Source organism: Pavona decussata, unplaced genomic scaffold (assembly GCF_977016875.1).
Source record: "Pavona decussata unplaced genomic scaffold, jaPavDecu1.1 SCAFFOLD_403, whole genome shotgun sequence".
NCBI classification, from domain to species: Eukaryota; Metazoa; Cnidaria; class Anthozoa; order Scleractinia; family Agariciidae; genus Pavona; species Pavona decussata.
Genome location: NW_028145772.1, coordinates 196,389 through 209,718, shown reverse-complemented (window position 1 = coordinate 209,718; position 13,330 = coordinate 196,389). Strand labels below are relative to the sequence as shown.

The 13,330-nt window shown below is 37.4% G+C and overlaps 1 protein-coding gene across 1 annotated transcript; it reads left to right on the top strand.

Moving 5' to 3' along the window:
• Positions 1 to 2,567: 2,567 nt before the first annotated feature.
• On the top strand, positions 2,568 to 13,330 carry LOC146451069 (uncharacterized). The gene is made up of 10 exons (XM_085099631.1): positions 2,568 to 3,236; positions 5,441 to 5,658; positions 6,465 to 6,582; positions 7,241 to 7,758; positions 8,991 to 9,127; positions 9,202 to 9,236; positions 9,810 to 9,832; positions 10,783 to 10,876; positions 11,558 to 11,767; positions 12,071 to 13,330. The coding sequence occupies exons 1-10, from the start codon at positions 2,933 to 2,935 to the stop codon at positions 12,505 to 12,507; spliced, it is 2,094 nt and encodes a 697-aa protein (XP_084955757.1). The 5' UTR covers positions 2,568 to 2,932; the 3' UTR covers positions 12,508 to 13,330.

Here is a 13,330-nt window from a genome sequence, read left to right as displayed (position 1 = left end):
AGGAGCAAAAAGCCAAGCGGACATCAAGCTAAAACACTATACAACTTCAAGGTTGAAACCTTCAAATCTTAACTTTTCTCGATTCCATCTAATTTATTGAACCCGGGTCTTCTTTTCAATAGAAACCCGTGAAAAAAAAATTTATAGGGCCTCAATACTCGGTCGTAACACAACTAAGGAGAAAGTGCTGCCTTTGCTTTGACATCTGCAAATAAGTAGATCTTCAAGTGGCTCAGATGACCACATAGGCATTGTGGTTCCGTCTCCAATTTGGGACATAAATGAACTATCCTCGGTGCCAGTAGTCAGCAAAGGCAAGAGAACTCGCGCAAGTCAATTGTGATTGATTTGTTTTGAATTAACTTACTTGCGTCTTAGTTCACTCTCAGGGCGACTTTTAGTTCTATGTACAAAATTATTCGCGTTTTCTTTGTTTTTTTGTCTACGCTCTGTAATTGGTTGAAAAAAAAAAAACAGTTGAGCGTCCCTTTCTCAGCCAATCAGAAGCAAAGCCTCTGTAAACCCAAGTAAATGTGGCTTGCAGGCGTTTTCCCGCGTTGGCGCTTATTTGGTTCAACTTGTGATTAGTTCATTACACCGTGTACGTCTCATTAAATTGACTAGGGTTATTATTTTAGTTAATGTTACGAGACATCTGAAGTGTGTTGTATTGGTTAGGCAAAGTCGCAGGGTACTTTTGAACCGATACAGCTTATCTTTTGAGAATGATGTATTATTCAGTGATTGACACATGCAGTACTCGGAAAAAGGAAATCCGAGTGCTCCTATCAGGAGTCGAACCTAAGACCCTTCTATCAATTACTAGCTCGAATGCTCTACCACTAAGCTATACCGGAGACTCGTAGGAGCTAAGGCCATTAAACTAGGTTCATATGACAAACATCCTTATTTTTTTGGTCATAATTTTAAGCCTAGAGCTAATGCTAAGCTTTAGCATGAAATTACTGACTTGGAATTACTACCAGTCAAAAACTCTACGATGCAAATTAAATCCAGTAAAATTAAAAATAGGAGTACTTCTGTTAACGCTTCCTGTTAACCAGCAGCACGGATTCGGTAGGGGTCAGGATTTTCCTAGCATGGAATGTCAAGTTCAAGCATCATTTATATATTTCTATGGTTTTACCGGCCGACACTAGTTTACTTTCACAAAAAATACAATGTTGTACAATATTAACGCCAGTTAGGATACCAATATTGAGACGAAATCTTGAGGCAAGCTGAAAATTCTTTTCAATGATATTTTGGATGTATTTAGCAAAAAAAGTCAAAGCGAAATGTATCTCTTGTGCGGGATAAACGAGGTCAATTTGCGAGTAAAAAGAAAGAAACGTGCGGACTAGATGGGAATCCATTTTGTATTAATTTTTACAAACTTTGTTAGTGATTGACATTAACGGCGAAAACCGGCCATGCCGAATTTCGTTAAAGGTAAGACCCGTGTTCAAAAACTAAACAAACCAGACCAATAGCAACGCAGCAACGGCATAAAGGTGAAGGAATTTTTTACTGAGGTGAGATTCTTTCAGAATTTAAAAAATGCGGTCCTTCTTATCTCATCTGGTTAAAAATATCAAATCAAATCAAAAAGAAGGGAGGTGGTGGGGGTGGGGTCTCCTTCCTTTCCCATTATGCCATACAGTTATGCTTGAATTACTGTACCTCTCGCTAGTTTTTGTGAACTTATTATTATTATTATTATTATCATCATCATCATCATCATCATCATCATCATCATCATCATCATCATTATTATTATTATTATTATTATTATTATTATTATTTTTATTATACATTTTTTTTTGGGGTGAGGTTTCTTTCTTTCACCCTTGTTACCAGTCTAAAAGCCACTTTTGCCTGTTTTTTTTTTTATTCCCACATTTTTTAACGTCAGAAAATGCAGGGGAATTCCGACATTTTATCACTCAAATGGACTAAGTTGTTAAGCGGCACTTTTCCTCAGATATACAATGAGTTGATAACTCTAAGTTTTCGGACGAAATACAAAAGGCTGACCATTTAAATGAAATCTGCTGAGCAGTGCTTTAAAATGCTGTACAAACTGGTTTTAAAGTTTGAGTCTGTGGATAAAATCCGATAGTGCGACCACTCAAATGAAAGCTACTAAGCAGTACTTTCCCGTGGTGCTGTTTATTATGCTGTACAAGGTGGTTCTAACTTTTGAGTCTATGGATGAAATCCTGAAATGTGACCATTCAAATGAAAGCTACTGAGCAGTACTTTCCTGTGGTGCTGTTTATTATGCTGTACAAGGTAGTTCTAACTTTTGAGTCTATGGATGAAATCCTGAAATGTGTCCATTCAAATGAAAGCTACTGAGCAGTACTTTCCCGTGGAGCTGTTTACTATGATGCACAAGGTGGTTCTAAATTTTGAGTCTGTGGGAGAAATCGTAAAGCGTGACCATTCAAATGAAAGCTACTGAGCAGTACTTTTCTATGCTGCTGTTTGTTATGCTGTAAAACTAAAGTTTGAATCTGCACATGAAATTCTGTGACTTTTCAAAACAAATTCCTCGAGGAGTATTTTCATGTGGTATTGCTTGATGTTCAGTATGTTGTGGAATTTCAGTGAATATATAACTCTGAATTAACTGAGTTTTCTACTTGAACGCACAAAGAAACAAAAAACGCGAATTTAATATTGACTTTGCACTGTGCACAGGGATTTTTACACACAATACTGATCACACTGATATTAGACTACCGGTATTAGTACCTGCCTATTTTAGTAAAATCTTCATCTGTGAACCTTGTTATTAAAAAAGATATTCTAAAAACACTAGTGAGCAGCACTGTCAAAAATCACTGTACCCTAGATTTGCTTGATTCAGAACGTCGGCCTGTTTTCAGCAGCAAATGAATATTACTGTTTTCTACCATCATACACAATGAAATCAGTCTTCGTTATAATCTGCTTTTTCCTGGCGTTTAACACAAGAGGAGAGTATATAACAGAGAAGATTATAATTGAGAGACCTGTTCAATCCGGTTCAAGCTACAGAGCAATGGTAGATGGATTTCGAAAACTAGGCTCTGGAAATTTGTCGTTGCAATGTTCGAAATTTAACGCTGAAAGACCGTACGGAGCACAATCTATGAACCGGTGTGAATGCGACAGGGAGGAAGCAACGTTTAGTTTCTTTAACAGAAGGTGGCTTTGCGTTGACAACGAGGACTTTCGAGAACGTGAAGGTATGTACTCTAGAAAGGCATAACGGAATTTTGTTTGTATATATAGTTTATTTGTGAAAAATATAAGAAACTTTAGGATAATTCTTGGAAAACGTTTACTACCTGCAAAGTGGAATAAATCAGATAAGAAAAAAAAAACCGCCATTTCCGTTTGTCTGATTAAAATATTCAGCGTAAAGTTCGTAGGACGAATTAAAATGCTCCATCTTGATTGACCTGAAACATAGAAAGCTAGTTTGTTTGAAAGTACGAAAAACACTGAGTCAGCTGACACACCAATGGCGTAAGAAATAAAATTAGTTTTTCAATAACTTTTAAAGTTTGTGAGCACGCAACTAGTTTCATAAACTAGCAACGATATGTGAACTGATCCGTGGTACATGTCTTGTTTGAGGCCTAAATATAATCCTAGAGAAATAATTAAACAGTGCAATTGAAGCAATAACGTGAAAGTTGTTGAGATTTTGTCGCATGCAATGGATTTCTCAACGTTGTGGAACGTTTGGACAATAGTTTGTCAACTTTAGTTCAGTTCACAAGCTGATCTCGCTTCCTTTCTCAAAAGCACTTCTCCTTAAATTAATTGCATTTTTTCTTACTTTGTTTTATATTGGGCCGAAATGCCTTTTCACATCTTAAACAGCCTGGATTTTTCTCAACATTTGTAAGATTAATTGAAGGATTTTCAGTTTTAGTCACGCGAACTGCTTTTCAACGTTAGGGTTTGCTCCAATATATTTGCCGTTCATCATGCTTGCCGCAAAAAAAGGTGATCAAATATTACAGGCCGATGACGTTATTTCACGCGAAGAGTTGTCATCGAATTGTCATTGTTTTGAAAGTGTATGGATTCCATTCATTTTCAATGTACCGTAATCGTACTATTGTTAGCTGGCCAAACAACTTTACGGCTCAATATAAAATCACTCAACGTAACAATACCCACAATGTTGACACTATATTCAGCATAGTTAATTAACAATATGGTATTGACGACAGGTGAATTTTACGTTCTTGATCTTTGCAGTTAAATGCTTTAGAAATGAATAAGAATTTCAAACTTCCACTCCCATCAAAGCCTGACATTTTCACGGGACATAAACCTTTTCATTAACAGCTGTAGAACTACGAAGCTATTATTTCTCACGTGTATTTAAGGTGTTGTCAATACCATATTGCTTACCTGTTAACTTTAATTTCTACCTCCGTGGATTATTTTATATATGCTAAAGCATCTTATATTGAGCTGGTAAAGGTTGCTTTATTTCTTTGTTATGAAATTCAACAGGGGGCAAGCACGGCATAGCCACGTGAGTCACGTGCAGAGTGAAGTTATGATCTCTTCTGATTTTGCCTGCTAATGACCATGGCCAAGACAGTAAGGTCTTACCATTGCAATCTCTGGATTTGTCGAAGTGATTTCTAGCTTTGTCATGGCGACGACAGATTACTTCCTTGTTTTTATTTGGCATTTTTTCTGACTGTCACCAACAGCCGCCCTTTAAGGCACTAATTCCATCCATAAGGTATCTTAGTTACGTAACGGTCTACAGTGATACAGGCTGAAATTTAATTTCTAGATAGGGGGTCAATTCGATAAACGTTTTAAACTTTAAGTTTATGAGTTGGGGAGGTGGCTTGGCATCATCATTATCATCATCATGGCCTTTATTTATGTACGATAAAATTTAAAGCAGAATGCTTGTGGGGTCGTGTAGTGCACAAAACAAAAATAAAAAATCGTTACAATATACAAGTACAATCAATCACCTAAGATAATTTTCAGTTACAATGTACATAAAATTTAAAATGAATATAGATTGAATAACCTATGAGTTAGTGATTATCAGAATTACTGCGCACAGAACTTGAAGAAACTTAAAGGAAAGTTTAAAAACGATTTCAATAAACGTCGTTTGAGACATCTAATAATGTTTATTGGAGCGTGGCCCAGATTGCTAGTTACAAGTGTAAACGTATAACTCCAGCTAACATTCATAACACATTGAACTAATTAGAATGCGAGATAATTACAGGAAAATAGCATCGAGGACGGGGAATTAATCATGACTGGTTTTTGTTCGATACTGAATTAGTTTAAAAAAGTGGCACGAGATTTCGTTGCTAGTGTGAACGTAAAATACGTTTGAAATTCAATTGAAAACCGTTCATCCGGAAAATGTCACATTCATTTTTTTTTTCAGACTGTGGATTTCACTTTTCTCTTGAGAATAAAAAGGGGCCGTTAAGTATTCGTATGGAAGGAGATGAAAGGGCTTTCACACTTCCGTCTACGAATTGCTCCATAAATGCCTCTTCGTCGATGTATCTAGATTGTGGGACCTGGCGGCCAATTGATAAAATGTCCTTGATGAAGAAGTTTAGCTTAAATCATTGGATCATGGATTTTCCTGTCTTAAAGGTGAGTTGTTTGAAATGGAGAATAGCTGGTACTGGCCAAAACGAAAGTGATTACATCTGTCCAATTGAAATAGTTGTATACACCAGAATGAACCAATGAAAACACGAAGAAAGTGCGGGAAAACATGACTTTGTAATCAGTTCCAAGAGTGGTAACCGGTGCTAAGGGCGGGAAAACATGAAATCGTTTCCATGCACGGTAAAATATGTAAGCGGAATAACAGGAATATCCGGGGCAAAGTGCGGGAAACATACGGCAAGTTTGACCGTAGCATGGAAAAACATGTAGTCGATGCCCAAACGCGGGAAAATATTCAATCGTTACCAAGCACGGGAAAACATACAACAGGTTGCAAGCGCGGGAAAGCACGTAACCGGTGCAAAGTGCGGGAAAACATGCAAACAGTTCCAAGTATAGGCAAATTAACAAGGTACCGGTACCAAGCGCGGGAAAACACATGCAATACAAGCAACAACTGGCTTTTGTTTCGTTTTTGTTTAATTGAACGTCAGACTTCAAACCATTTTTCTAAGAACATGGTTGTTCGTATAGTTGTTTTTGAAATAACATCCACATGCAGGAGCTTTGATAAAACCCTGTAAGCTTCTTTGCTACATGCCTTCCTTAAGACATGGCCTTAAAAGTGTACAAACCAACAATGGCTGTTGAATTATGTTTGAGATATTGTGCAAGAAAATTTCGGTCCCTTTGTTATCGCCAATTTCCCCGGCTAGCCAGCCCCTTAAATAATTATGATTAAAAGGAATCTTTCTCATAAAGGCTTTTTCTCATGTTGTCTTTCTAAGGTTCATAGTGGAAACGCATCATCTTACCTCAACGGAAGAGTGATAAAGCTTGGTTTGACGTGTCTCCCGCCAGAGGGTCAACCATGTTTAATGTTTAAACTGAAAGGAACTGTGAGTTGTAAGTCATTGTCTTCTTGCAAATTTACACCAAATGACGGTGATTTAATATTTAAGCTGTTTAAGCCATTGAGCCTCAAAATCGCGCCCTTTATAGAGTGTGTTCACGTCGGCCATGTTGGAAGAGCCAAATAATAAAAAAATGTTTGCATAAAAATAGAATTTATTTCCTAAAGGGAAATCATTCTATATTGTTTAGCTCCTCTAACATGGCCGCCATGAGCATACTCTATATGGAAATATCTTATGGCTGCTAGAGTTGTTGTTGAGGTTTGTTAACTTAATTGGTCTCTTTTATGGAATCACCTTGGAGATGGGATCTTATTTCAATCCTTTTATAGAAAACTATACAGCCAGGTTTAATACTCATCTAGTCATATGTTGATCAGTTTGAACCTGTAAGAGGAAAATAAACTCATATTTTAAGAAGATGTGAGTGGAATTTAGATTGACTAATTCAATTGACTTAGTTTAGTCATACAGTTTACCAGAGGGAGCAACATTGGACTGATTAAACCACTTATATAGAGATTCTCTTCTAACACTGAAAGCGTATATATAAATTAAGTGGAACAAGTGCTTCGCCGTAAGACAAGCATAGACAGAAAATTTTACAAGCCGGACGCTGAATGTCTTTATTTGTCTGATTTGATCAACAGGCCCATTCTATCAACAAGGCTCAAGTCAGTCAACTCCTTCTACACCGAACTCGTCATCAAAAACGTCAAGTGCTGCAACAAAGGAACCACACATTCCATCAACTCCTTCGTATAGACCTTCTCCAACTGTGACTGTCTCTTCTATCACACCTGTGGCACAAGTTACTCCTTCATTTAAGACAATCCAAACTGTTCGTGTTTCGACCACGCCTATATCTAAAGGAAGCGAGTCAATATCTTTAAGAGGGAAGTTATCGTTTATTGTGTCTGTTTCTTCACCCGCATCTTCGATAAAACTTACTGGAAGTGTTGCGGTTGTCGTTTCTTCGCCTTCATCAGTTGGGAGCAAGAAATTTACGGTCTTCCAGGGCAATGATAAATCAATTTTGTTCACGTCACACGCCGTTACTCTACGCTCGACTAATACTGTGATTATGTCTAATTCGGTACCTAGCGAGAGCAGCTTGGGAATAAACCACACATTGGCGACTAGGAATCAGAGCGCATTGCTAGAAACGGTAAGATACGACTTCTTATATTCTGAGTCACCTTTGTGGTCAATTCTTTCGACATTTTGCTTTGTCATTGCTATTAAACTGCCATCTAAAGTTCTTCTTTTGTTTCGTGACACGGTTTATTCATCTTCCAATTAAACTATTTATAGTTTAAGCAGCACGTTCTAAATATACTTATAAATTATGGGTATATTTTTATTATAACAATCTCTCTTTGTAATTGCTACATTGGGTTGCTTACGTTCTTTAAATGTATTTTTACAAACGAAATATAAAATGAATTCACTACACAGCGGTTAAAACAACCACTTTATGGTGTAGGGTTTGGAGAACTTGAAGTCTTTCATAAGATTGTGGCGGTCCTTGACTGCGGTTTCGTAACATTCCTGAAAACTAATCTTTGTGTTTCTACGAGGTTACCGAAATAGGTCAAAACGTGCATTTGCAATGAAGTTTTTAGATACTAGCTGCTTCTATACAAGGGAGTATCATGGACACGGAATATCAATATTTAAACTTCTACACTCCAGTATTGAGTTCTGTTTTACAGTGAAATAGTCGAAGAAGCGAAAGCGTTGAACCATCGCACTGTCGCGGTCTCATTTTGGAAACTTTTGTTGAAGTTTAGCCGGGCTAAAAGGCCTGATCGCTTGGTAAGATTTGTAGACGTTTATGAGGCAAAATTAGTTATCAAATTTGATGCTCTTGGTAGATTAAGATCTAAGCTTATTGATTTCTCTCGCGTGTTTATATCAGAACTGTAAATAGACGAACAAACGAGTATAATATTCAAAGGTCATAAGCATAAAACAAAGAACAGATCCTCCTTTGTCTAGATTTTTTCAGTTCTGCCTTTATTGGGCTTTGAACGCATTTTGGCAAGACATAAGGTATTCGTAACACTTGAAGTACGCAAAAGCGTTTGGTTTAAAGTTGTTGTTTTGCAGAGGACCACTATAGCTAAGAAATGTTTAAATCTGAGGTACCAGTATGTCTTATATTGTATTTAATAGTTTTGCCCTACACCTTGCACAGAGAACAGGGTGTTTGGTCATGATATTATGTGCTATTCAGTTTGTTCAGCGAAACGAGAACCTCCATTTATAGAAGTTAGAATTGACATGCATCAGTTTATACTGTTTGCCACCAATCAAAGTATATAATTCTCCGTTAGATAAATACCTGTGTCATGACAGTGAGTAGAGATTTATTTTAGCTCTTTTTCTTAACTGCAGACGTCGACCGCAAAGCCTCCTGGATCTACTATGGTGAAGATCATTCTCAAGGGTGTCATCCCAGCAGTCATTGCGGGAATACTTATCATTTTCTTTGCGATTCTGCTATTGTACCTCGCTCGAAAACTGGGGAAAATGTAAGTAAATTTGACTCCCCTGCCTTGCTTTCTATTTGAAAATTTACCACCGCCATCTTTCCTTCATTTTTCAGACGCGTTGGAGCCGATAGAAACGAGGGAACTGAAGGTTTGTTTCTATATTTTAGTAGATATTGTGTTTATCTGCAGATCAAGAGGAAATTCCTAGCCTAATGATCATAACATAACATAGTGGTTAACTCAGTAAGGGACAACAAAATCCAAGTCAAAAAACACCTTTAGGAATCTTGAGGTTATCCCTATCCCAACTTCTTCAAGTAAAACTACAACATTTTCGGGCTATTCACTATTTTAGTTGATATAAAATCTATAAATATGTCTATAAATCAAGCAATGTTCCTGTGCGAGATGTGATTGTCGCCTGGGCGAAGTACCACCTAAGCGCGAAACAAATTTTCATGTCGCGATATTTGCGATATTTCCCACCATGGTGTTTTCGAAAGCATCCTTCTTTCTTCGCTATCTACACTAATAACGACAAGGCTCCATTTCCAAGTGTTTTCACTCCGGAGACAATTTAAGAATGTACGCATTTTCGATTATTTTAGTGTGGACGCAAGACCAAAACACTTCGAATCGAAATATAATGTATGTGTTTTAAAACGAAAACTCATAAGTATGGACAGGGCGTTACATTAACAGTCTGTTTTGTTTCATTCAGGGGAGGCACATTCTTTTAGTGAGGTAGGTTACTTTTGTTGTTAAGGACAAAATATAAACGACCATCCTTTGGCACTCAATAAATAATTTTACGAAATAATGAAACGAATAAAGTAGAAACACCACTTTTCTGATTAATCAATCATAGTTCAGATATACGACTTACCACGTGTGCAAGCTTACTGGTTTTATTCATACGTACATTTGGCACCCATTAGCTGCCGGGGAATCTTAGACAATTTGGTAGAAAATGAAAGCCAATGAATTTAAAACAAAAGCTTGAACTGGATCTCATACAAAAATTCCTTGATTAATTAAGCGTTGTTCTGGAACGAAGCGCCTCCCTCGAACAGCATTGACGACAGCAAAAATAACAACAGTAATTGAGATGGCAAAGTGTTAAAAAACTGATAACCAGATAAGATACACATGCAAAAGAAAACACCGTATATGAGGAAATGTTTCTGATCACCGTCAGTTTTTTGGAAAAGCAATATAATTTCGTGACACTTGAATTTTAGTGAGTCTGTACTTGTTTCACATTTCTTCGTAAACGTCTTTTCTCGCGACATCAATTTTTTTGCGATTGAAAGAAAAATCGTGAAAATCCAAAAATGATTTCGTTGAATTCCTCCCGCCATGAAGTAAAATGAGGAAGTGTGAAACAATAGTAATTTGCCAAGTAAGTGGGGGACCAAGTAAATCCCATCGCTATACAAGGATATCTGATCCACTTCCCACTTCTTCACTGGTAAAGCAGACAGAAACAATGAACGAATCAGCTAACAATATGGCGGCAAAATATCCTTAGTGTTTTTGGTAAGATGCTAAATTTTAGCCACCTGGATAGCCTAAAATTTAGACAATAGCACCTCATAAGTCTTATTTAGTTGTATGTTGTTAAAAATAACCATTGGTATTAATTTGCAAAGTTTAGCTGCTATGTAACGACAAGCTTACAAATTCCCTTCTAGGAAGCGACAATTCATGCTAGTAACGAAGACCTTTCTGTTTATGAGTTAGTAGAGAGGGGAAACACAACAGATATAAATGGAAATGGGAATTCAGGTACGAAACCCTTTTATTCTCAAGAGTATTCAAGTTGAAAACTGAAGATAGAGAGAACGTAAGAGTTAGAGCCACCTTTGCAGGTACTGTTCAACAACTTTCATTTGAATGTTAGTTGTACACTTCAAGATTTCAACCACAGGCCCACAAGTTTGAACCACCTTGTAAAGCGTAACAAAAAGTACAACATGGACGTACTGCTTGGTTTAGCGTTCATTTTAATAGACCTTTATCTGAATAGAGACTATAAAAAGTAAGAACCGCCTTGCACAGCATAATAAACAGCACTACAGGAATTACTGCTCAGTAGCTTTCATTCGAACGGTCAGAACCTAGTATTTGGTTCATTACCTCAAACTTTATATCCACCTTGTACAGTTTGATAAACAAGAGAGGAAAGTATTGATTCGCAGCTTTCATTTGTCATGAATGGTCACATTTCACGGCTTCATCCACAGATTCAAATAGAGAACCATCTTGTACAGCATGAAAACAGTACCACAGGAAAGTACCGCTCAATTGCATGCCTTCATATATATATTTGTCAAACTGAAGGATTTCATCCACAGACTCAAAAGGTAAGATCACTCAAAGTTTATTTTTATGAGTAATTCTAATTACTTCTGTCCTATCACTTATCCTGGGTTAATCGAACACATACTTTCATTCTTCCTCCGTCAGTTACAAATCCAGTCTATGATAGAGAGGAACAAATTACCTTGCAAATATCTACTAATGTGCCGGGGAATGTGGAGGTTATTTACGCTGAACCATTTGCTCCTCTTCCGGGTAGAAGTGATCAGGATACAAACGGGGAGAGTATGACTGGAAACACTTCACAGAAAAGTACTTCTGGATATCAGAACCTCGTGGTAAAAAGCCCAGAAAGTGGTGAGACAATGATTAGATGAGAGTGTGAGAGTCTGAACGACATTTCCATAGGAAATTCCGGTGTAAAAGGGCCCTGGCCTGGCCAATCTCACCTTCGCTTTTTATGAACGTAAACAACTGACAAACAAGATGCGTTTTTTCTACAACCCTTGCTGGTAAAATTAGCTTAGTTTAAGGAGTAAACCCTATTAAGCGAATTAGAAACCGATGTCGAATACTGTCTTTGTAATATGAAATTTTTAAGGTATATATCTTTTTCAGAGGACACAAAATGACGGTGTCTTCTTGGTGTTTTACTTTCAGCAATGTATGCGTCGCGATACTTAGTACCTCAGCAACCTACGTTAGGACCTTCCTGTGAGGGTGCAGAACATGACACACAAAAAGAATCCAGTAAAAGAGTTCCATCAAGTAGTACGGAGGACCTTCCTAATACGGAGCGCAAAGATAGATACATGTTAAGAGACATACTAGTTGAGGACATGGAGATTGAAACAAGTGCAACTACTGACAATCTTTTTGAAGAGATGCGCATGCATCCATCATTACTCGTCTGTGAGGATGAAAAGTCTTGTAATGCTCGGTCTGAAAACTCTGCTCAGTCGAGCGAGAGTCCTCCAACACAAGGAAGAAATATGGAACTATTAGAGAGATGCTCACATAAGGAGGTTCAAAAACCTTCAGTGAATCTGTCGAGTACCAAAGAGAAACTAAAAACGTTTTTTAAGATGACTCTTTAGCCCACTAGGTTATCAATGGACGTATATTTAGCAATTATTCTGCGAAATGGCGAGGAATATCGGCTGATACTTAGCCGACGATGCCGTAGGCCGAGCTGCTAAAATCAGGGAATATTCCGCAAGATTGAGCAGGATAATTGTTTTGTTATTCAACGCATTGCTAACAAAGCACAGATTTAAGGCGGACGAGCTGGAGACGATCGTTATTTTCTAATTTTTCTCCCAGACACGCGAAGAAATTGCGTATATTGCAGGATATCGGTTGACTACGGACAATAAATATTCAATGCACCATGATCATATTAATTTTGGGCAGTGTTACAATGTGTTGAATAATATTTAACAATTATTCCACGAGCGCGTTGGATATGGGATGATAGATAGCCAACGAGGCGCGTAGCGCCGAGTTGGCTATAATCGTCTCATATCCAACAAGTGCGAGTGGAATAATTGTTTTATTAAAAACAATCAAGTAATATTGGTAGGCCTTGCTGATTTCCTTTTCAAGAGCAACCATGCAGAAAACAATTTATGGTCGCTACTTCTCGGGCATGGTATAATTGCTCATATACCATGGCTGCTAAGCCAATCAAAACCCTGTATTTGCATTATACAATGATCCAGTTTTTAATAATGGCAGATATTACGCAGCATATAACCCGAATTGGAAAATAGCCCTTCTTTGTCGACTTAGTTTGAAAGTTAGGACATTATAATTTAACACCCTTCGGAATTTCCTGCAATCTGCAACTTCAATTGATAGCCATCTTGCATGTGACAGAGGGAAAGGGAAGCGGAGAGAGGTGAAAAAGTAAAAAAGAAA